Consider the following 25,499-nt stretch of genomic DNA (forward strand, 5'->3'; position numbering starts at 1 on the left):
TTTGCAAAATACAGTCTGCCACGGACTGATACATAGTTAGCTTTATTAAGTATGAGTGCCTTAAAATCGAATTCTTCCATGTCTTAAAGTATAAACAGTAAACCATTCCCTAAGCCGTGTCCTTGTGATCCCTTTGGTCTCATAACCTAAAAGTTCCTTCACCATAGTTAGTACACAGTCAAAGTTTAAAGAATGAATACATTTTTTACTTTTTTTGTTTTTTTTGCGGTATTCGGGCCTCTCACTGTTGTGGCCTCTCCCGTTACGGAGGACAGGCTCCGGACGCGCAGGCTCAGCGGCCATGGCTCACGGGCCCAGCTGCTCCATGGCATGTGGGATCTTCCCGGACCGGGGCATGAACCCGTGTCCCCTGCATCGTCAGGCGGACTCTCAACCGCTGCGCCACCAGGGAAGCCCCGTTTTTTACTTTTATGTTTACTGATTAGGGGCATTATAAATAGTGTAATGTATATGAATAAGAAATTACTGAGCTAAAACCATTATAACTTTGCAATATTTAACTAGATAAGTATTTCATACTTGCATTATTATGGATATTGCAGTTTGGGCATTCTCATTAGCTTCTGAGATATTCCATTTTTTGTCCAAAACTAGATAAACTAGATGACCAGCATAATAGGAATCTTCTCTCTTTTCAGACAATAACTATGAAAATAATAAAATTAAATGTATTTACATATACTGTTTTCAAAAGTGTCTGGTGCTACTGAGTTTACTGTAGTTGATATTTAGTGAAAACAATCTCTTGAAAAGTAAAAGTAAATATTATGTATGGAACAGGAAATTTATAGATATTTTATTACTGTAGATGAACTGAGTATGATATAATTGGAAGGAAAAGAAGGCCAAGAAAAATTAAATATTTTGTCTGTTTACAAACTAGTTAATGGTTAATTATACAAAGTATTGAAACTATACGAGTTTTAAAAAAAAAATCTCAAAGGTATGTATTTTCCCCCTTCCATCTTTTGCCTGGTAAATGCTATGTGGTAAACTATATAAATACCTGCTTTCATAAATTAATGGAATTTTCCCCTTCTTCTCTTGAACATGCTTATGAAGGCATCATTTTTGCAGGAGCCTAGAGTGTTGTGATTAGCAGCCATGTAGTTGTACATTATTTCAGAAGACATTGAAACCCCTCAGGGGGAAAAAATGAGAGGGTTGAGGTTCATTTGTGGCAAGTCCCACTTGAGTGCAGCATCTTGAAATAGCTTTTTGTTTTCAAATAGAGTATATTACATATTTCAAACCGTACAGGTTTATCACACGTTCCCTGGGCTTGCCTTGTTTACAGATGGCTTGAATAAATGTTTCTGTCTTTCCTCAGCATTTGCACAGGGTGGTAGTAGTTAAAAGCCAGCCCTCATTTAACATGAAGATGTTTCTGCTTCACAGAATGTGAATTATCCAAATACAACAATGCTAGCATCCTTTCATTGTGAAGTTGGCTGTCTTACATCCCTTCACTGATGGTCAAAATAGTCCCCTTTGTGCTAAAAAGTCTTACATGTATTTAAAAAAGAAGTTTCTTGTATTTTGGGTGTGCCTGCTGACAAAGACTGTAAATTGACTTTTAAGTATGGTATTTTATAACAATCCAAATTAAATAAAGGTTTTTCATCCTGTGTGTGTAACACACTCCATATTGAAACAATTATCCATTTTAATCTCTTAAATAACTTCAGCTTTGGCGTATTCTTCATGTTTCTTCTAGTGCCACACACAGGTGCATTAGAAACGACCCAGAAATGAAAAATAACACATTATACTGAAGAACTGTGTATGTGTATATATATCACATATGTATATATATATATATGTGTATGTGTGTATATATGTGTGTAATAACACCATTCTTAGAGGAAAGACCATGGCCTTGGAAATGGAATGTGGGATTAAATTCTAAATTTGATACATACTAGTTGTGGGAACTTTGGCAAGGTCCTTAATTTCAATGTCCTCTGAATTTCAATCTCCTCATCTGTTAAGATAATAATAAAATAAGTACCCTGGAAAGTTGTTGAGAAAATTCAGTGAGTTAACATTGTAAAATACTTAGCTGCAAAGTAGGTGCTCAATCAATTAGTTAACTGTAGTATTTTAGTAATCATTCATTTTTAATGCTTTCCATTTGTGTTAATAAAACATGTTTATTGAAGTGTCTCAATTCATTGGGATAAAAAGCACAACACTTTTTTCTTCGAACAACTGCCATGCCACCCTAACCACTGTGCTATATTGAACTTCCGTTTCCCTCTCTATAGCAGGTCCCTAAGTTAGATCTTGACCAGATCCTATATGGTTTTTTTTTTTTGTTTGTTTGCTTTCTTTTAATTTAAGACCCGGTCCTGTTAATTTTAAAACCATAATCATGCATTTCCAGATTTTTTGCAGATTGCACATGCCTGTGGCCATGGTGGCATGGAGTAATGGGTGTGTTCTGTTTTTAATCACTTCCTTCCTCACTCTTCCCAGTGCATTCTCCCAAGCGCTAAGGCAAGGAAAAGGGCACATAAAAAGAGCAAAGTAGATGAGGATCCGGTCTTCTCTTTGGTTAGCCCGACTGACTGTTCTGTCTCATCTTGCTCTATGAGTATCACAAGAATGGTGAGGGAAGGGGGCTGGCACCAACTTCCTCCACTGATGAAGGACTCAGTCCTGGACAGCATCGATAGGCATTTGTAGTCCTTGAACAATTTAGCCACATCTTCAGATGGACTACCAGTGAGTGGCATTCATGCCATATCTCTCCTAGCCTCCCAAGCCATAGGGTCACCAGATTACACTAGCTCCTAATGTCACTTACCCTCCAACACTAGTGCTCAGGTCGGCAGGCTTATTTGGAATCTATCCTCTTTACTTCTCAGAAGCACAGAATTCGATGAGGTGTTGTCATGAGTCTTCCAAATGATATTCCCCTTATGTCATCTTTTTAACCTTGCTTAGAGAGCACTGGGACTGTTGAGCACATCACTAAGTAGTCCTCCAAGTGGAAATCACTATATGTGTCCCTTTTTTCAGGCACTTTCCTAATTAGGAGTTAATCTCTTGGCATTCTCCAGCCTTGGGAATAGCTTATTTCCACAAACCTTGCTTTCCACTAATGTCCAAAAGCTCTCTACCTTCTCAGTCATCTTATATTCACTGTGTGTGATGGTGTTGGAGGGTAGGAGGACTGCTTTTCACTGATGTTCCCCAGATCTGTGGCGAGATGGTTGAAACCAGTTATTGGTAACTGTGAACTTAAATTGTAGGATACCGCTTTGTTTTGTCCTGAACTTTGGCATTTAACTTCCAGAGCATCAAGAAAAATACCTGTAAGCATTTTGTTGAACAGGTGGAATAATGGTAAAAGCAATATACTTGCAAATAATCTTTATAAGTAAGTAATTTGGAGAAAAACTGCTCTTGGCTCTTAGACCTTTTTAATAGACTAAAATCTAAAGGAAATTGTGTCATATGCTCAGTGCATAATTTTTTAATCCTATAAAATTCTACTCTCTATAGTCAAAATGAATGAGTCCATTTGCTTACAATGGTGGGAGTGGCAATGAAGGAAAGGGAAAGGAACATGTTTATATGTTTATGGAGCAGCCTGTTTCAGGACTGATGTCTGCTGTCTTTGGTCATAATAAGCTGTCAATAATATTCCATACACTTTAGGACAAATACATAGGTGTCAATTTTGAAATAGGTATTACTTACCCCTGTTTTAACTGAACGTAATCCAAAAGATAAAACGTAAAGAGACTTATAGATAGATGAGTATATTTCTATTAAGCTTGACTCAAAAGGTAGCCCAGCATGCTTCAAAGTACCTCTGGGGCTTCCCTGGTGGCGCAGTGGTTGAAAGTCCGCCTGCCGATGCAGGGGACACGGGTTCGTGCCCCGGTCCGGGAAGATCCCACATGCCGCGGAGCGGCTGGGCCCGTGAGCCATGGCCGCTGAGCCTGCGCGTCCGGAGCCCGTGCTCCGCAACGAGAAAGGCCACAACAGTGAGAGGCCCGTGTACCGCAAAAAAATTTTTTAAAAAGTACCTCTGGTTTTGAGGTGAATTTCTTACAACTCAGAATAAAACATACACATGCTCTGATTTACCGTTGTTTTTCCTGAACAAATTATCTCCACGGAAGCAAAGACTTGTGAATTTCTTGGTTAATTTATGCTTTTTTGTCCTAAGTAATGAGCTAAGCCATACCTGTTTATTCATTTTCCTGCAGACGGCAGCCGGTGAGCCCTCCTCCACCTCCACGGCCGATTTCCCCACCCCATACTTATGGCTACATTTCAGGACCCCTTGTCTCAGATATGGATACGGATGCTCCAGAAGAGGAAGAAGACGAAGCCGACATGGAAGTAGCCAAGATGCAGACCAGAAGGCTTTTGTTACGCGGGCTTGAGCAGACCCCTGCCTCCAGTGTTGGGGACCTGGAGAGCTCTGTCACTGGGTCCATGATCAATGGCTGGGGCTCAGCCTCAGAGGAGGACAACATTTCCAGCGGACGCTCCAGTGTTAGTTCTTCTGACGGCTCCTTTTTCACCGATGCCGATTTTGCCCAGGCGGTGGCAGCAGCAGCAGAGTACGCTGGTCTGAAAGTGGCACGGCGCCAAATGCAGGATGCTGCTGGTAAGTCGTCCGCTTTTCTCCAAGCTGGGAAAGAAAATTCGATGTGCATTTGTCAGTTGCTGATTGGAGATCCATAATCGTATATTGCTGATTATGGAGATCCATAATCTTATGTCCTATATGAAATGCAACTATTATTACTCTTTTTTTTTTTTTTGGCTGCCTAAGGAAACCAAGGTCCAAGATGATGATGTAGCTTGCTTATTCCCTTTTTCATAACAGGCTTTTTAAATCTTCTATTTTATTTTTATTTAATAAATCCTATGTAATGTGAGTGAAGCTACCTGAAAAGTCTTCATTTTTAAGATAGTCTTAGCAAATATATGTACAATTTCTTTTGGAATGTATATGGTCAATTAAATGAGGTTTGTGTTATATGGGTTTTTTTAAGATGTAAAAAGTCACCAAAATAAAATTCATTGAGGTAGTTCCCTCATCCTATTTAATTAGAAAGTGTCTAGGAGAAATAGATAAATGTCCGTAGGGGACACTCAACCATTGGAAACTGGGCTGTTTCTCCTTAACCCCTATTCTCTTCATGTCCTCTCAATTAGAACACTCATTTAATTGAGAAGATATAAAGATGTTTGTACTATACACACATTTTCAAGCATAAGTATGTTCGATACTTAAAGTATACATTGTTAATCTAATAATTTGGAGAGCAAGTTAATCCAAACGCTTATGTATTTTTTCCATCTATTTTCCCTTTTCATTGCCAGTAGCCTGTTTTTAATTACTGTATATCCATTCTTATGTTTTAACCCATTTTTACTTATCTCCCACTCCCAACTCTGTTTAGAAAGCAAATAGTATGAGAAAGAAAAAAATTTTAATTTAAATCATACATTTATCACATGATTTTCATTTCTGTATAATGGAATATGTATATATATACATTCATATACATGTTGAGTGTATATATATTTCTGGTAACCAAGAAAATATGAATAGAGTAAAAATAATGTGGTCAAAAAGAGAGCTATTTCTGAGAAAGACTATCACAACAAATCAATAATTGCTATTTTGTTCTATTTTTCTTAGTTTAATAACTATCACATTGGTAGTTTTCCATGTTCTCTTCAGATATTGGATTGGTCATTATTTCTTATCAGTGTAGAATATATTCAGAGAAAATCTAACTCACATCATAAAGTTTTCTTTTCCTATATATTATTTATCAAGAATGTGTTGCAGGAAAAAAGAATGTCTAATATCTCTCAAACTATTATCATAGAATGCATACTTATTTCAGCCAGCCCTATACTTTATGATATTCAACCAAATTTCCTTTTTCTCTCAGTTGCTTCTGGGTATAATAAAATAAGTATGCAAACATATCTATCGTTCCTAATAAATAAATAACATTTAACTTTATATATAGCTTTTGTTTCTCCTTATTTTTTAATCTTCTGTAAAAAAAATAAATAAGTGAAATTAAGCATCTCAAACTACTGCTTTCAGATTGCATTAAGCATGTGTTTCAGTTCATTAAATCAACAAGACATAGAAATAATGTTGAAAATGCATCTGCGAACAACCTTATGCCTTAGGGTCTATGAGCAGTAGATGGCCTTACACAATAGAATGAGTAATGGGTTCAGTCTCAGCCCTAATTCTCTTTTCATGGATATGTAACTTTAATTGTAATAGTCTCCATCATAGCTAAAAAGAGTTTGGTTTAATATTTTATTGTACTGTAATTTAGTGGCTCTTCTGGTTTTCGTTCGGTTCATAATTATAATGAACTAAACAGGCATTGGACTCTGCTTATTAAAGTGTTCTTTTCAGGAAAGGATGCTACTTATCATATGACTTGAAGTTAATATGAATGAATAATCCAATCACATTGCTTCTCACTTGGCTGCATTAATGTCTTTTACTTAATATGCTTCCGTTAGCACATTTAAATGTGTTGATTTTACTATATGTGGCTTCTTCTGTTTATAGCCAAAACACATATTGTCTAGGTCTCTCTGAGGTTTCTTGTAGTACAACAGAAAGTTCTGGATTTGAATCTCTGGAATTTCAAGGAACCAAAATAACAAAGGTCAAGTGTAGGGCCAATAGATCTCCACTGCCATTATGGATTAAATATTTTGTGCTGTTGTAATATGTCTCTGTAAGAAAAAGCCAGAGAATTGGAGAGCACCGCAGTGCACCATGTCTGATTAGCAGATTCATTTATCACCTGTGAATATTGTCCCTCTAAAATCAAATAACCGAAAACAACTACCTATACCATCACCAAAAAATATAAAAGTCTCTGGAGGGGGTCACTTTAAATATCCATAACCAGCAAATAAATATCTTGGGAGAGAAAAGGGGTGTGAGTAATTTTTGGCAGGTCTGAATACATGAGCTAGCTTAATTCCAGGCCACCTTAAGAGAAAATCCTGAGAATGTATTAAGATACTAGGAATCTGTCTTCAAAGAATAGCACAAACATATTTAATTAAAATAAGGGATGTATTTTGTACTGTTCATTCTTAGAATATGAATTTCTTAAGGGCCCTGGCTATTCCTTTTGAGAAAGCAACAGACATTGGATATATTATGTAAAAATTTAATTAACATTTTTGTTTAATCATAACACTTTAGTGAAGGTAGATGCAACAGTCAAAATGCTTTTCTTTAATAAATAGGTATCAGAATAAAGGTACCATGGTTAAAAAAAAGAGCCTGAAAATGCTTTTAGGGTATTTTTTCCAGTGGATAGCTCAAGCAGAATAAGAAGAATCCTATTGTTTACTAGAATAGTTTATTTAAGCTTTTTTTTTAAAATTAGGGATGTTTATAGTTTTAGTGTTTTATTTTGATTATTAGTGTTAAATTAAATTAAACTTTATTGGTGAGTTTGGCTCTGATATTTTTCCTCAGGCCGCCGACATTTTCATGCATCCCAGTGTCCTAGACCCACAAGTCCTGTTTCCACAGACAGCAACCTGAGTGCTGCGGTAGTACAGAAGGCCAGACCAGCCAAGAAACAAAAACACCAGCCAGGACATCTGCGCAGAGAAGCCTACACAGATGGTAAGTCCATTGAAACGGATGGAAACATCTATGAATCTCTCCTCTTTACCCTGGCTCTCCAGGACTTGAAAATGCATCCACTGACATTAGAAATTACATTAAAAATTCATTAAACAGTAAGCCTCATATTACTTATAGGAATGATTGACTTCCATATCTTATCAGGCATCTCAAGTCCCTGAAGTTTTCTAGTAAGTAGGTTATTTCAGAAAGTAAAACAATGTATAATACTTTTAATATTCTTAAAAGGTTATTATATAGTCTTAAACAAATAGACATTATTGTAGTTGAAGTCATGGCATAGGGTTAACCTTCATCACATTCACTGATAACTCTTCCGAAATGTCCTCACTTTTTTTCCTGGTGAATTTTGCATTCAAGTGGAAGACAATAAGCTCATTTGAACATAAATTCTAACTATAGTGATGATATGAACAGTTAGTCTGTGCCCCTAAAGGCAAATCGAATCAGCTTCCTTCATGCCTTCACATACAGTATCCATTCTCACTGAAGAAGTAAGGCTTGTATTCTCCAGGGAGCACAGGAGAATACCGCAAACATTGTGATGTTGTCTAGAGAAAGCCTTTAATGAAAGTGCCTCAGGTGGCCCGGCATTTATTAAACTGCCACCTTCTCGTTTTATAAAACAACCCCAAGGGCTTTGTTGGAAATTCACGTAAGATAAATTCTCTCAGACTCACCCATCTTGTCAAGTTTGCTGAATCTGCTAAAAGGTTGGGGGGAGAAGATTGTCACAGGCGCTGTTCCCCAACCTGATAGAACCTTCATTACCAGTCAGCAATGTTTCACAAAGGGCATCATTTTCCATTACCATATGAAAGACCAATGTTATAGATCCTTATCCAAGGTTACAAGGAAGGTTTTCTGAGGCACTTCTCTGATTCCTGCCACTTGACAGAAAAAATTTAATACAAAGCTCACAGCATGGTGAGCACAAGTAATTTTGCAATGAGTGGCTGTCCATGCTATTATCTATACTTTATTCGGAGTATTTTCTCTCACTAGCATCTATCTGATATTAGACTACATTAAATACTGGCATGACACAGCGCACCTGGGCCTCCTGGATCCTGCCCAGGACTCTTTTGTCAGCGAAACTGAGCTGTCAGAATATTATCCGGTTTTGAAGGGTTATTATAGTGGCTTTGTGCATGTTTCCCTCTGTGAAGGGACAAACACTAGGTGTAAATCCCCAAACTCTATTGGCAGTTTTACATTTATGGGATCCCTATAATGGCATTTTACAAGTTTTATAGCTCTTCTATCAGTTTTTATTATCTAAAAGAGAGTGCTCCTAAGAGAAAACTGGTCAAACATCAAACCTTGATGTAAATACATCTAGGTTGAATACATCAGGGAAAAAACCTAGCCTAAAGGTTTGTGTAGCTCTTTCTACCTCTTATTTATACTTGTTTCAAGGGGCTTCTGGCATTGAGTGATGCTTTTTAAAATGCTTTAAAACTAACAAGGTATTGTGAAGCAATTATACTCCAATAAAAAAAAATGCTTTAAATAATGTAAACATGCCAGTTAAAGGGCATAGTGTTGCAGTTACAAATTACACTGTGCTTGAAAATTGTGGTCTATATTTATTGCCCCACGTTCTGGAGTACTTATTTCAGTGTGTTTAATAATTAAATATAAATTCTAACTAATCCCTGAATAACAGCTATTAAATTGAATGATGAAGCAACCAAGTTATTTTTTAAGTTAATTTCAGAAATACCAAAGAAATATGTTAAAATATTTGAAAGCGAAAAAGTTAATAAGAAATATATTTAAATTTCTGAATGTTCATTTCACAAGTGATTATGCAGAGTAGTCATAATATATACCACAATGTAGAAGCCAGTAATTATTTTCTCTAAGTCACAGAAATAGACAAAATTGAGCTACAACTAAAGCTGTTTTTTAAATACTAGCTTTACCTTCCTTTTAGCATTTTGATAACCAACTGTCTTTTAGTTACGTTTACTGTACTAATAAGTCTTGAATTTAATTCTGGATGCTTTCTGATTTGGTAACGAAAAAAATAACAAAGCTGTGTGTTATTTTGTACATTTCCATAATGCATATTGATGAACCAAAATCATTTAAATGCAGATACTTCCTAATGCACCAAATAAAAGAAATGCAGATACTCTTGATAGTACTGATTATAGCATGGAAACAAACATCATTTTATTAGAAATCACTTTCTCATTTTTTGAAAAAAATATTTACAGTTCATTCATGAAGAAACTCAATTGCAGATACAATTTGTACAGTTATTAAAGAAAGAGAGAGAGGGAAGGGAAAGAAAGAATTTAAAGAGCTGCCAATTGTGAAAATGAGAATTAAATATATTAGTAAGACCTGGAGGGTTCTTTCGTTTTTGCTTTTTATGATTAAAATACATCAACTCTGATGGATGAGTTTGATTATTGTCAATAGACTTCTTATGTGAGCTATTTTCAGTCTATGGTATGTCAGTAGAGTGTACAGCATCTTTACTTTGTAAATTTTGTTCAAATTATCAGCTTCCTTTGCAGAATTTTTGTAAATTCTATAAGGAGAGATAAAGAGTGGCTGGGTCTCAAATGATAAAGAGTAATTTGTGATGATCCTTGACAGTCAGCTCTGATTAGTTTTCTAGGGCTATCCTAAGAAAGTACCAGAAACTAGGTGACTTAAACAACAGAAATTTATTTCCTCACAGTTCTGGAGGCTAAAAGTCCAAGATCACAGTGTAGGCAGGGTTGGTTTCTTCTGAAGCCTCTCTTCTTGACCACCTTCTCCCTGTATCTTCACTTGGTCTTCCCTCAGTGAATGTATGTGCCCTCTTCTTATAAGGACACCAGTCAGGTTAGATTAGGGCCTATCCTAAGGACCTCATTTTAATTTAGTTACCTCTTTAAAGACCCTGTCATCAAATACAAGTCCCATTCTGAGGCACTGGGGATGAGGACTTCAACATGTGAATTTCGGAGGGGACACAATTCAGCCCATAACAGCCCACAAGCCCCTAATCCATGGCACTGTGCCATACCTTGTTTGCAGGTAAATGCTGGGTCTCATAAGCACTCAGGGAGTACTCATTGCAAAGCAGAAGGCTGCATGTTATTGACACACTGACAGGCAGAATCCAACTCTTTATTTATTTCATATTTGCCGCTTCCAAGTTTAACCCAGATGAAGGGTAGGATTAAAATATATGAATATTTATCAGTCAGACTTTTATCGAGTTAAAGCCAAGCATAAGTGCATTTCTAGGACCTTCTAATTGATTCTTTCTACCGCTTTTCAACCCCTTCTGAAGCATTTACATACTTGATTTAAAAACCAAATCTACATTATTTCTCCAGCTCTACTTTTCATAAATTATAAATTCACCACCCTCTTTGGAATGATGCTGTTTTGACTTGATATATCATTAATTACAAGGTCTGGGAATTTAAGTAGTTAAGTAAATAGAGTGCTGGATCTCCATAGTGAGTTAATGCCGGCAGAATTGTCTCCATGTGTATGTTCTTACGTATTATTTTACATGCATTATATTGGTATTTAGACAGTCTTGTATAAAGAATGGTGTTTATATGATTGTATAAAGAAAGGGTCTATACATATATATGAGTTCCATAATCCCATTTGTTAAACCCAATTTTAGCTATTAGGGGTATGAACTGGATGAAAGTACTATTTATCACTTTATGAAATATAGAATTGTTTATACTATGATAATCCCTGATTTGACTCAGGGATTTTACAATACCTAAAAAAGAATTTATTTGGTAATCTGTTTATATTAGGAAATTACGCCCACCAGCATTCCCCTCTGTCACTTATATACAGTGGCAATTATATGCAGGAAGTTAGAACTCTTAAAAATATCATTGGATTCTCTTCTCTTTTTCTACCTGTGTTATAGATACAGGTGTATCTATATACCTATATAGAGCATCCAGTAATAGATTTTGTCTCAAGAGTTATAGATTCCCAAGGCTTTGTATGATCTTATGATAGTGATAATCATCAGCTTTGCGATCCAATAAGCCCAGACATTTTACGATTTGATGATAGTGGCAGTCATCAGCTTCCTGATAAGCTGTGTTTGCAATCAGTTTGAGTTTGTAGCAAGCAGATAGTGCAGAAATGAGCCTGCAGTCACTCATTCGCTCTGCTTCCAGCTATGTTCTGAATTAGGCTTTTCTCCTCGCATTGTCAGTCCCAGGCTAAGTCTGAACTTAGAACAGCTCAGCCTTGGGCCTCTTGGCTTTAAGCCACTCACTACAATCTGTCTTCTAACTCTTTGGTTGTTTTTAATAAACAAGCAGCAGATGAGGGAGAATATCACGATAGTACTTTTTTTTAAGTGTTGTTTTAAAAAAATTTGTTAAAGTCGTAAAGGAGGAAAATCAACACTAGTGATGACGGCAATTTATGTTGTAAGACAAAAAAATCTTTTGATTTTCCCAGATTCTTGGGAAAATTAATGCTATGGACTGTACTTTGGCCCCCATTTTATTTTTATTATTATTTAAAAAAATTTTTTTTGCTGTACGCGGCCCTCTCACTGCTGCGGCCTCTCCCATTGTGGAGCACAGGCTCCGGACACGCAGGCTCAGCGGCCATGGCTCACGGGCCCAGCCGCTCCACGGCACCTGGGATCTTCCCGGACGGGGGCACGAACCCGTGTCCCCTGCATCGGCAGGCGGACTCTCAACCACTGCACCACCAGGGAAGCCCATAGCCCCCATTGTAGATAAAAAGTATTGAGGCCGTTTACATGAAAAGGAGAACGTGGTGAGTTGTGAAAACTAACAACAACAGCAAAATGTAAGTTACGGTCTGACCACTTTTAATAATGGAGTCCTAAGTAAAACAGCTGGTAGTAAGATGGTACCTCAAGCTTTCTGCTTTCAAAAACCAATACAACAAATCGTAATGCCTTAGTTATATAGCACATAAGGTCAAAAGAAAATTAGTTTTTAAAAAATTCATATCTACTTAAGGAACAAAAGAAAAGGATTAATTACTTTTTTTTAAATACAAGAATGAGAAATACTAGATTAAAACTTATGCCTCCTAGAACCCTTAATTTGCTATTATATTAAGAATTTTCAAGGCACAATTTTAATATTCAAGAGTTTATTATGCTGGTATATGTAAATGATAGTCAGTGGATCATTGCTAATAATAGTAAAATATCTGGAAGTAACCTAAATATTCCTCTGTAGGGATTGATATGAATAATGATATATTCATAAAACAGAACATTATACAAACTTTTCATAAAAAGAGGTAACTATATGTACACATATGAAAATGTATACAACTGCACAGGTGAAAAAAGTGCAATCCCTTTTATGTTACTAAGAAAGAAAGACTGTCACATTCTGATGGGCAGACAGCCACTCTACACAATCCCAGATGTGGCCATTTTACATAGTTCTTAATGTGAATGGTGTTCCCTGGAGTTTTGCAACTTGGCAGCCCTGCTTTAGATGCATAAATAATTTCTGGAATGATCTATAAAAACCTATTCAAACTGATCACCTCTGCACCAATACTGAGGATTTGAAATGAAGGTGGGGAGGTATAAAGGATTGTATTTCCTAGTCTTTATGTACTTTTGAATTTTTACCATGTGAGTGTATATTTTTTGTGCAAAATCTTAATGTTAAGTTTGTAATAACTAAGCATTTAATACATGTTCTGTACATGTTTTAGTTGACTTATTCTATCACACAGACATTTCTCTGCAAATATGGAAACATTACCATTTCTAAAGTCATGACGAAAAAAACTACGCTGATAATTCCCAAATCTCTGTGTCTCTGGTTTTGACCTCCCTTGAAATTCAGATTTTATGTACAACAACCTGCTGGACATCTCTATCTGGATACTTCAAAAGCTCCTCCTATTTACTTTTCTAGAATGGAACTCACGTTCTTCCCTTGCAAACCATCTCTTCCTCACCCCTATATTCCTCATCTTCAGAGATGTTTCTCTCATTCCTCTAGCCAACTATGGCAAAAATCCTAAAAGTTATCTAATGGATAGTCTTCCCCTACTATATTCAATTGATCATTAAAAATACTGATTTTTCTTCCTTTTACTTTCTCAAACATATCTACTCTCCATCTGAACAGGCAACAATACAATCCTATCGCCTGTCATTACTTACTGAGCTATTAAAATAACTTCTTGGCCTCCTGGATTCAAGACTTTCCTTTTAATCCATCCTCCAGACTACACCAGAACAGCCTAAAACTAGAAGCTGTTCATATTCTTCTACTAACTTTCCAGCTATTACTAGGTTATTTACTTCTTTTCCCTGGAGTATGTACATAGGAGTCATTTTAAAAAAATAACACCTTTTAAAGGAAATGAATTTTCTAGAAATCAAATTTTATGCCTACTTTTATCTTTAAGTATGTCTATAATAGAAGTTGAATTATATACAATATCCAATTATATGTAATATATTAATATATAATTATAGATATAGATTAAATTAATTTATATTTATACTAGTGATCATCTTGTTTAAAATCTGTGGGTGCATATACAAAGTGGAGAGACCCCATCAGTGAATGGTAGATTGTGAACATGCGATAGAATGAAATAGTAGTGTAAACAACACTGAACCAAAAATTAAGAATTTGGGGGCATTAGTCCTGTTTCTGATCATATTTACCTTTAAGATTGGAAAATAACTTAAGATCTATGTGTTTGAGTTTCCCTATCTACAAAATGAGAAAGGGTTCAGGGTGGATTAGGGATGGCAAATAGATCTCAACTCAAGTGCCAGCCTCAGTCAATTTGAAGTGATTGCCTCAAGCGTAAGGGTATCCATCTGGAATCAGCAACATTACGCTGAAATCAATTGGGAAAATCTGCCGTGGTTGCAGTAGAGAAAGTTATGGCATACATACCCACCATGGTAGCCATCCCAAGACCAGATAACCTCTAAGTCCCAGCTCTATGATTCAATATTCCTGTGCTAGATAAAAATGAGAGTACATTAAAATTGTTGGTCATCTTATTCCTTGGTTGCCTTCAATTGTTCCAGTTCATTTAAGATATATTATCTCACAGTTGAATGTGACTCTAATGGCAATGCTAATGTTGACGACTTTATAAGTGGCAAACTTTTACAGTATTTTAAATATTTCTTTTTAGATCTTCCACCTCCTCCTGTGCCACCTCCTGCTATAAAGTCACCCACTGCCCAATCCAAGGCACAGCTGGAGGTACGACCTGTAATGGTGCCAAAACTCCCTTCCATAGAAGCAAGAACAGACAGATCATCAGAGAGAAAAGGAGGCAGTTACAAGGGGAGAGAAGTATTGGATGGAAGACAAGTTGCTGAAATGCGACCAAATCCAGGTGACCCCAGAGAAGCACAGGAACAGCAAAATGATGGGAAAGGACGAGGAAACAAGGCAGCAAAACGAGACCTTCCACCAGCAAAGACTCATCTCATCCAAGGTACTGATTTAGTCAAGCAGCCAATAAATATAGATTGAACATGTTTGCATGGTACTCTGCTAGGTTCTTTAGGATCCTGTGCAAAGGGTGAGATTTAGAAATTTGCTCTCTGTTGGAGGAGACAGGCATGCTCCCAGATAATTTGAATACAGTTAATTCTAATACATGACATATGCAAGTCTTCCTTGGAGAGGTGCCAACTGAGTTGAATTTTAAAGGAAAGCATGATTTCCACAAGTTAAACAGGGAGAAGGGGATATCTGGCAAAGGAAATAAGTGGTGAAAAAATATGAAAATGGGAAAATGAATGTTTGGTTGAATACTTATTTACAGTTTGGCTGGAGAATTAGATACTTGGGGCCAGGGACAAATGGTAAAAGATACAACTAGAAAGGTGGTTTAGCCTGACTGGGAAGGCAGGGAATACTATTCTGAAGAGTCTGGGATTTATGATATGGGCAGTGATGAGTCAGCCAAAAATCTGATCAAGAAATTACATAATCAGATTTGTGCTTTAAAAAAATAACTGACAGCACTCTACAGTGAAGGAAGAGTCGGGAATTGGGTAGCTGAAAGTATCAGAACATTGCAAAATAATCTAGGTATAAAATATGAAAGCACTGAATTAAAACAGTTATGCAAATTAAAAGGAGAAACAAGCTACATAGGCATTTCGGAGGTAGACCTTATAGGACTTGGTGACTAATTGAATGTAAAAAAGTAAAATGAACTAATGGAGTAAAAGAAAAGTTACTCAGATGTTAACTAGATGGCTCTCTATGACTAGTGGAACATAATTGTATTAACCAATGTAAAGAAGAATGGGGAAAAGGATAAAAGTCTTGTGGAAAATAACTTCAGTTATGAATGAATTAAGGTACTGACAAGAACACAGATATGAAGAAAATCAATAAGAACTTAGAGAACTAAGTTTAAAGATCAGGAGAAAGGTTGTAGGTAGAGAGTGGATTTTAGAACCAGCAACACAGAGGTGAAAATTGTTTGAATTACAAAAGCTAAATTATCTTGCAGTGATACAGTAGATAATGTATCAATCAGTTCTCTGGAAAGAAAACAAAACAAACCTCCAGTTTGTAGCCATTTGCTTACTTCTGTTGTGTAATTACACCCAGAATGGCTAGTTTCAAGCTACTAATATGAAATCAGTGTATGTGGAGTTGGGAGGAGATGGGTACAGTGAGCTCTTATGAAAACAAGTGAGCTCTCTCCAACACACCACAGTCAGAGATGATTGTATTTAAAGGTTACCCATGGGGAGAGGGAAAGGGGGAAGGGCAGGATAGGAATGGGGAATAAAGAGGTACAGACTACTATGTATAAAATAAATAAGCTACAAGAATATATTGTACAGCACAGAGAATATAGCCCATTACTTTAAATAGAACCTAATCTATAAAAATATTGAATCACTCCGTTGTACACCTGAAACTAATATAATGTTATAAATCAACTACACTTCAATAAAAATACATACATACATACATACTTACATGTTCGGCAGAGGGACATTCTATATGGAAACTGAGGTGGATCCACCCAGTGATATAAAATAATCAAGCTATCCAAGCTAGAAATAATAGTATCCCAGAAAGAATGGAGATAGAAATTTTAAGATAGGAAGGAATATAAAATGCCACGGAAGTGAAAGGTGGGTGTGAATGGGGGTGAGGGTGAGAGAATGGGTGGAGGACACACAGATTTTACAAAATGTTTTTTGTGGGTTGTATTTAAAAGAACTGTTTTTAGTGGAGTAGTCAGAATAGAATCCTGCCTGTAGGGGGCTGGAAAGTGAATGGAAGTTGTGGAAGCGGGTGATGAGTATGGGCTCTTCGCAGAAGGTTGGGAAGGAGAAGAGAGGTCGAGGTAGGGTTTGACAGGAAGGCAGAATCTGTGAAAATGTTTTAGGATAGTGTATTTGAACATTATTATAGAATAAGGAGAAGAAACTATTTAGGCAGAAGAGATACAAGAAAAGGAAGGTGATTGATGAAGGAATCAGGAAAGAATGATGGGGAAATGAATCTTAGAAGGCGGTAAGTGCGCTTTAACTACAACTGTATTTTCAAAGCTGTACTTTGGTAAGGTTAGACATCAATCTATTGTTCTATTTACTACGGGCATCTGGTCATTAGCGACTTCCTTTCAACATGGAAGACAGTTTCACTTTGTTCTGTGACAGAAGCCTGAATCCCTCATCCAGGCATGGACTCAGCCATGAAATTATGGTAACACTGTGCATTCCTATGTGACCGCAGAGTACTTGGTGACATCACCACAATCTGAAGTTTGAAAAACTTTGCTTATTTTTGTCAGTTAAGCCAAAGGTGATCTGAACTTTTAACTTTGTGTGATTATACTCCAAGTAGTGATTCATAAATTATGAAATTTATGTCTGGCTGAAAGTGCAGACCGATTTGCTGCTCACAGGCAACCTCCCTCCAAAGCAAGTTCAATTCTTCAGGAGAAAATTTTACAACTTGGAAAGATTTGGTGTATGCATAATTAGAACAAAGAGATGAAATTATTTGTCTTTTAATTATCATTTCTGTACCTTGCTATAATTTTAACCTTCATAATTCAATTTACATTATTTATAATAAAAGAGGCTCCCTGATTTACATGTGTAACAAATGGTTATTTTTAATTAAGGAGAGTGGTCTTCTAGACTTCAGGGTCTGATATTTTTGCTGACATTTACCTCAGTTAGTTCAATTTATTTCTACATATATCAAACATCTACTGTGTTATTAAGCATTGTACTAGTTCTGAGATTTTTGCGGAAACATGAACCTTGACCTCAAGGAGCTTATAGTCAGAGAGGGAGACAGGTATCTATAGATTCACAGGTACACTCATATTTTTTTTTTAACATCCTTATTGGAGTATAATTGCTTTACAATGTTGTGTTAGTTTCTGCTGTATAACAAAGTGAATCAGCTATACGTATACATATATCCCAATATCTCCTCCCTCTTGCGTCTCCCTCCCACCCTCCCTATCCCACCCTTCTAGGTGGACACAGAGCACTGAGCTGATCTCCCTGTGTTATGCGGCTGCTTCCCACCAGCTATCTATTTTATGTTTGGTAGTGTATATATGTGCACGCCACTCTCTCACTTCATCCCAGCTTACCCTTCCCCCTCCCTGTGTCCTCAAGTCCATTCTCTGCATCTGCGTCTTTATTCCTGTCCTGCCCCTAGGTTCTTCAAAACCATTTTTTTTTTTTAGATTCCATATATATGTGTTAGCATACAGTGTTTGTTTTTCTCTTTCTGACTTACTTCACTCTGTATGACAGTCTCTAGGTCCATCCACCTCACTACAAGTAACTCAATTTCGTTTCTTTTTTATGGCCGAGTAATATTCCATTGTATATATTTGCCAGGTCTTCTTTATTCAGTCATCTGTCTATGGACACTTAGGTGCTTCCATGTCCTAGCTATTGTAAATAGAGCCGCAATGAACATTGTGGTACATGACTCTTTTTGAATTATGCTTTTCTCAGGGTATATGCCCAGTTAATGTTTATGGTGCTCTGGTACTTGAGAGTCCAGAGAAGAGAAAATTAGCACAGTCTTGTGGGAGATGGAATATAAAGAAAGACTTCTTGATCTTTCCTGGTGGAAATGACCCATAAGCTGAGTGTCCAGGATGGGTGGAATTTAGCTTAAGTAAGAAGAGTGGATAGATTGTTCTGGCAGAGAAAGTCATCATGAAAGGTTAAGATACATTGAAGAGGCTGTAAGAAATTCAGTATTACTAGACATTAAACATGGTAAATTGGTAAAAATGAAGCTCTTGCGGTAAACGTAAGCTTAAATCAGAGAGAGCCTGTAGTTACTATAAAAGGAAGGTGGCTGAGTGAAGCCAGTTTAGAGGGAAATAACTTAAGAAGCAGAGACCTGTTAGAAGATATTTTCAACCCCCAGAAGAGATGTAGAGAATATAAACCAAGCTGTGGGAGCAGGGATGAGTGAGTGGGAAAATTCAGGAAACTTCTTAGAGTTAAAATCATCCTTACATGTTATATAGTTGAATGTGTGGAAAAGATACATTTTAAGGGTTATGGGAAGGTTTGTTGGAAGGGAGGGAAGATCCTGAAATAATTCCAGTTTTCTGTCTTAGGTACCTTAATGATGAGTGATGTCATTGGCTACATTAGGGAATACAGAGAGGGAAGAAATCTCAGAGAAGTGGACATGATGAAGTCAATGTTCAACATGTGGAGTTTGAGGGACCCTCAAGAGGGAAGTGTTCAACCAGGCAGAGTTCAGGAAATATAAATTAATAACTCATCATGATGAGTTAAAAGTTAAGCCACTCATTCATTCAATCAGCATACTTACTGATGGCCTATTCTGTGTCAAACTGAGAGTGTATCAGTACACAAAGCAGAGAAAAATATCTGCCCTCATGGCAGCTGTATTCTAGAAAAGTTTACAATATGAGAGAATGGATGAAATCACCCAGGGTGAGTGGAGAAAAAGGTTTTTCTGTACACACACACGCGTGTGCACGTGCGCACGCTGGACCAAAAGCAGAAACCTGCAGGAAGGGCATCAACATAAAGGCATCTGCATGAGAAGAACCCACAGAAGATTGGCCAGGAAGGAAGGAGGGATATAGGAGCTAAGAGAGTAGTCATGTTTAAATTGATAGTGGTTTTCAGATGAAGGGCAGTGAGAAGTCCAGAGACGTAAGGGCTGAAACATGATTAGCATTATCAAAGTCAACAGTGAATTTTCTCAGTTTCCTTGTAGTAATGTGGGCATAAGTAGATTTCGGTGCAATACAAAGTGAATGGGAGTTGTGACGACCAATATTGAGTCCAGGTTGCTTTTCAAGAAGCTTTGCTAAGCAATCGGTAGATAAAGTATTGATTTATGTAGAGCACAGACTTAGGGGAAAGCTTTTAGCAAATGAGATATTTTGTCATAATGTAGTTTGTCAAAAACTAAATTCAGTCGAAGAAGGTGGATGAAACAGGGACTGAAGACGAAGGTCACAGAGGACCAAGTGCCGTGAAGCTAGGGTGCAGGTGTAGTGGTCCACATGGACTGTGAAACCCCAGAGAGTCAGACAGAAGTCTGCGTCAGGAACTAAAGTTGTGATGAATAGAACAGGAAAAAGGTATCATCAGGGTGGACTACACAGGCTACATAACTCGACTGCTTGGCCCTCACAAGAGGAGGATGTTTTTGTTGGAGGAGCAGTGATTTAGAGCTGGTGTTAGTGAGCTAAAGGCAAACCTTCCTCCTTCCACTACAGGGAACTGCAGTGGAAACTTTAGGGGAAATCAGATTTCATTCAGGCAATGTGGGCCGTAGAGGAAGCTTTTAGAGGAGGAAAACAAAAGGGCATGAGGAAGAGGTTTTGTTTTGCTTTGTTTTTATGTGTTTGGTGTCCAAAGGGTAGAATGGATAGGCTTTGGAGAGAAGCGAGTGGTCGGAAGATGTGTCAATAGATGCAGCACCAAATTTAAAGCAGTATGGAGATAGAAATTCAGGAGACAGTACTTAACTGGAGTGGCTTGTTTATTTATTTGTTTGTTTATTTATTTATTGGCTGCATTGGGTCTTGTTGCTGCGTGCAGGCTTTCCCTCTAGTTGCGGCGAGCAGGGGCTAGTCTTCATTGCGGTGCACAAGCTTCTCATTGCAGTGGCTTTTCTTGTTGCGGAGCACAGGCTCTAGGCACGTGGGCTTCGGTAGCTGTGGCACTCGGGCTCAGTAGTTGTGGTTCACGGGCTCTAGAGCACAGGCTCAGTAGTTGTGGCGCACAGGCTTAGTTGCTCCGCGGCATGTGGGATCTTCCCGAACGAGGGATTGAACCCGTGTCCCCTGCATTGGCAGGAGGATTCTTAACCACTGCGCTACCAGGGAGGTCCCCTGGAGTGGCTTGTTTTTTGAAGCTAGCAATGATGTCAGGCTTTTGAGAATCAAGGTTTCACAATTTAAAATATGATGTTGAAATGGTAGTTGGCATCTAGGAAGTGAATCCGGTCTTGGCTCTGTTTTGGTGATTCGAGAAGACTGGGCTTTTTTTCTATCAATGCCTTATAATTCCTTCATAATTTACATAGGGACCTATTACAATGTCTCACTTGTTTTCACATCAACACTAGCAGCTCCTCTGAGTGTAGATACTATTATCACTTTTTTAGAAAAGTTGAAACTAAAGCCTAAAATAATGGGAGATCACATCATTAAGGATAGAACTGGAAGCCATGTCTGACTCCAGGTTTGGGTTCCCTCTTTTAAGGATGTTGATCTCAAGTGAATTTGAGGTAGACAAGAGCTTATGAGTAGAGTCAACAAAAATCCCAACCACTACTAGGAAAACAGCAAGGTTGTTATTTTCATTTTCAAAAGACATTGCTGCCTTGTTCATTACTGTTATAAAACGTCCTCATTTGTTCCTCAGAAACACTGATGTTTCCCCATTCAGAATTATAGACACAAGTGATACATTATACAATGAAATGTACAGTGGTGTTCATACGCACTTATTATATTTCATTACACAGAGGATATTCTACCTTACTGTAGACCTACTTTTCCGACATCAAATAATCCCAGAGATCCTAGTTCTTCAAGCTCAATGTCATCAAGAGGATCAGGAAGCAGACAAAGAGAACAAGCAAATGTAGGTCGAAGAAATATTTCAGAAATGCAAGTTCTTGGAGGATATGAAAGAGAAGATAATAATGAAGAATTAGAGGTATCTATAATTTTTTTCAAGTTTCCCAACATTAGACTAGTTTTTATATCAGTCTCAAAGTTAAAAACATCCATCAGTCTACAGAAATGTTACTGTTTCATCACAAACCCTGTCACTGATGCCAACAACTGAAATTCTGAGAATTTAATGATTTTTTTGAAATGTGTTCCAAAGTTTTAAATGGTAATAACAGCTTCTTTTTAGGTCTTAGGGTTCATATTTATCTGTAGCTATTCACATAGGAAGTATATATGGCAAAAATGTTGTTAGGTTATAAGAACTGTTGATCTCAATAATTATGATTCATAACATTACAGTAGGTTATAAAAGCCCAATAGTGACAGAGTTATCAGGTGTGAGTGCGGGTGTTTTGCCTGCGTTACCTGCCACCCTAGTGATCACTGGGGTTAATCAGGGTGACCTGGCCAACGCGTTCATCTTCAGTCTTTTGAAAATGGGAACCTGATACTTGACACTGACCTTCCCAATCTTCTTGAGTCAAAGATACACTCCTTTGTTGGAATCTATAGGTAGTGTTTTAAGATAGAGTTGGCAGTAAATCACATCATATTATAAAATCATCTCCTGTTTTTAAGACTGTGTTTTCATCATTTAATAAAAAAACAAGTTGGGGACAAATTTATCTTACAAATATATTTAATCTCAAGCAGATTGTTTAAGTTGAGTGTTAAACTAAAACTTTTTATAATAGAAGATGAAAAATTATAATTAATTATGTCAAATTGAATTTTCTATAATGCCCAATATATCAATATTTTGATTTTGAGGTTTGGAATAAGAAGGCTTTCCTGGGCTTCCCTGGTGGCACAGTGGTTGAGAGTCTGCCTGCCGATGCAGGGGACACGGGTTCGTGCCCCGGTCCGGGAAAGATCCCACATGCCGCGGAGCGGCTGGGCCCGTGAGCCATGGCTGCTGAGCCTGCGCGTCCGGAGCCGGTGCTCCGTAACGGGAGAGGCCACAACAGTGAGAGGCCCGCGTACCACAAAAAAAAAAAAAAAGGCTTTCCTTTTGCAAATGCTGTTAGAAAAGTTATTTTTTAGGTTTTTGGTTGTTTTTCTTTAGAAGAGCCCTTTTGGGGAAAAAAGTCATCATAGACAGCCTACTACTTAAAACCAATAAAAATTGAGCTATAATGTTGAGTTGAGGCTGGGGGAGTAAAGAACTTGGCCTCTTCCTTCTCCTCTCACCCTGTGCCACACCTGCCAACACCCAGACACTGTGTGGGACACAGTTTAGTACTTGTTAGAGAACTATTAGATTTGCTATCAAAACCAGCTAAAATTGACAAATTAATATGTTGCCATGAGCACTTTCTAGTGTAGCTAGTGAATGAATGAAGAAACACAAATTATAAGAATAAAAGCATATAAATAAACATGAAATAGGACAATACTCTAAGATTTATTTTAAAATTTAACGAGAACTGGTCTCTTACAGGAAACTGAAAGCTGAAGACAACCAGAGAGGCTTGTGAGATCTAATGTGAAAGTTACCACTCAAGATGCCTCGTGTCTGATGACATATGACGCCAGATAAAATGTTCAGTGCAATCAGAGTGTACAAATTGTCCTTTTTATTCCTCTTATTGGAATACCATTTTTTTTTAAAGTTTATTGGGGTTTTATTGTTGTTGTTTGATCCCTATCCTTACGAAGAACCTCCCTATTCCCCTCACTGTTGGAACAAATCATTACACCTTGCTTCCAGCAAGGGAAGTATTTGACTTCTTGCTTCAGTCATCAGCCAGCAGGAGAGAACAAAACAGTTCTTTTGCATTTTGCCCCTGAGATGTGGCATTGCACTGCTTATATACCAAGCCAATTTACAGCAAAATATTGATCAAAGATACAAAGTTGACTAATCAACCTCATGTCAAGGGCTCTCAAGATATAATCTTTCTATAACCAACTGCTAATGCAAACTAAAACATAACTTCATTTTAACATGATTTTAAAATCAGTCTTTCATACCACCCTCTGCTGGGAGAGAAAAAAATACGTAGCAAATGCAGAACAACCACAAACAATTTGAATGGGGTAGAAACATTGTAAATATATACTCTTTGCAACCCCTGGTGGTACTTTACTTTGTCTTCATTTCAATCATTGAAGTATATTCTTATTGGAAATGTACTTTTGGATAAGTAGGGGTAAGCCAGTTGGATATCTGGTTGTCAAGTCATTGTCATAAGTCAGCCTAGCAAAAACCTTGTTCTATTTTTCAATCAAAAAGCAATTATAAATGCATATTACAAACAAATGGATGTTTTTAATGACCAATTGAATAAGGACATCCCTATCTTAACTGGCCTAAATTTCTTCTGGTAGTGTCAGTTCAACTTTCAGAAGTGCCACTTAAGGAAGTTTGATTTTTGTTTTTGTAATGCACTGTTTTTAATCTTTTTTTTTTTTTTTTGGTTTTAAAAGCACAATCACTAAACTTTATTTGTAAACCATTGTAACTATTAACCTTTTTTGTCTTATTGAAAAAAAAATGTTGAGAAGCGTTTTTAACCTGTTTTGTTAATGCTCTATGTTTGTATTTGGAATATTTGAATGATGACAGATGGTGAAGTAACGTGCATACTTTATTGTGGGCCATGTACGCAATGGTTCTTACTTTTCCCGGACTTAAAGAAAAAAAGGTTTAAGTTTGTTGTGGCCAATGGTGAAACTTACAAGATTTCCTTATAAGCTCAAATAGAGGCATTACTTGCTTTGAATTGCCAAATGATGCCCTCTGACTGTAGATTTTTATGATCGTTTTTTTGTCATTATATAAATTTCATTGACTTTATAATTGGTGCTATTGAAGAAAAAAAATGTACATTTATTCAAATATAGGTATCAGGCCTGACCCCACTGGAAAACAAAGCCAAACAAAACTGAACCACAAAAAAAAAAAAAGATGGTGTTCACCAAAAACTAAATGTGTTCATTTAGATAATTTGAAATTTACATAGAAAAGGTGTGCAGTACTAAGGGAACAATCCATGTGATTAATGTTTTCATTATGTTCATGTAAGAAGCCTCTTATTTTTAGCCATAATTTTGCATACTGAAAATCCAATAATCAGAAAAGTAATTTTGTCACATTATTTATTAAAAATGTTCTCAAATACATCATTCTTTCTTGTGTTGATTTCTTTTATTTTGCATTGTGTTATCAAATGTATTCCATTTAATCACAGAGTTGTGCTGTCTTAACATGTCACCACTGTATTATCAAATGCGTAAAAATTCTCTTTTATGAACAGCCAGGTTTTACTTGTAGGGAAAAATTCTCATTTTACTTTTCTGAAATTAAAGATATAAGATGAATCATAAACTAAAAGTTAGTCGTTTAATCAGAGAGTAACTTTGTCAATATTAAAAACGTACTAAAATGTTTATGTGTATGAATCTGAATTTCAGTTAACCTATTTCTGAAACAGAATTCAACTACGATAAATCTGACTTGTAAAGTTTGGACTACTTATGTTTTGTCAACAAGAAAATTATGTAAATCCAAAAGGTTTATCAGTAATTATCTGCTTTCTGGTTACAAATATATGTGAAATTT

The 25,499-nt window shown here is 36.9% G+C and overlaps 1 protein-coding gene across 1 annotated transcript in view; it reads left to right on the forward strand.

The window, feature by feature from the left end:
- The window catches only part of ROBO1 (roundabout guidance receptor 1), a 946,213-nt gene extending 921,151 nt beyond the window's left edge, over positions 1–25,062 (forward strand). The window contains exons 27-31 of the mRNA XM_065876055.1: positions 4,245–4,651; positions 7,532–7,684; positions 14,870–15,178; positions 21,724–21,917; positions 23,376–25,062. Coding sequence (XP_065732127.1) covers positions 4,245–4,651; positions 7,532–7,684; positions 14,870–15,178; positions 21,724–21,917; positions 23,376–23,390 — 1,078 coding nt within the window. The 3' untranslated portion in view covers positions 23,391–25,062. The remainder of the gene's footprint in view (positions 1–4,244; positions 4,652–7,531; positions 7,685–14,869; positions 15,179–21,723; positions 21,918–23,375) is intronic.
- The last annotated feature ends 437 nt before the right edge of the window (positions 25,063–25,499 follow it).

Source organism: Phocoena phocoena, chromosome 4 (genome assembly GCF_963924675.1).
Source record: "Phocoena phocoena chromosome 4, mPhoPho1.1, whole genome shotgun sequence".
Taxonomy (NCBI): Eukaryota; Metazoa; Chordata; class Mammalia; order Artiodactyla; family Phocoenidae; genus Phocoena; species Phocoena phocoena.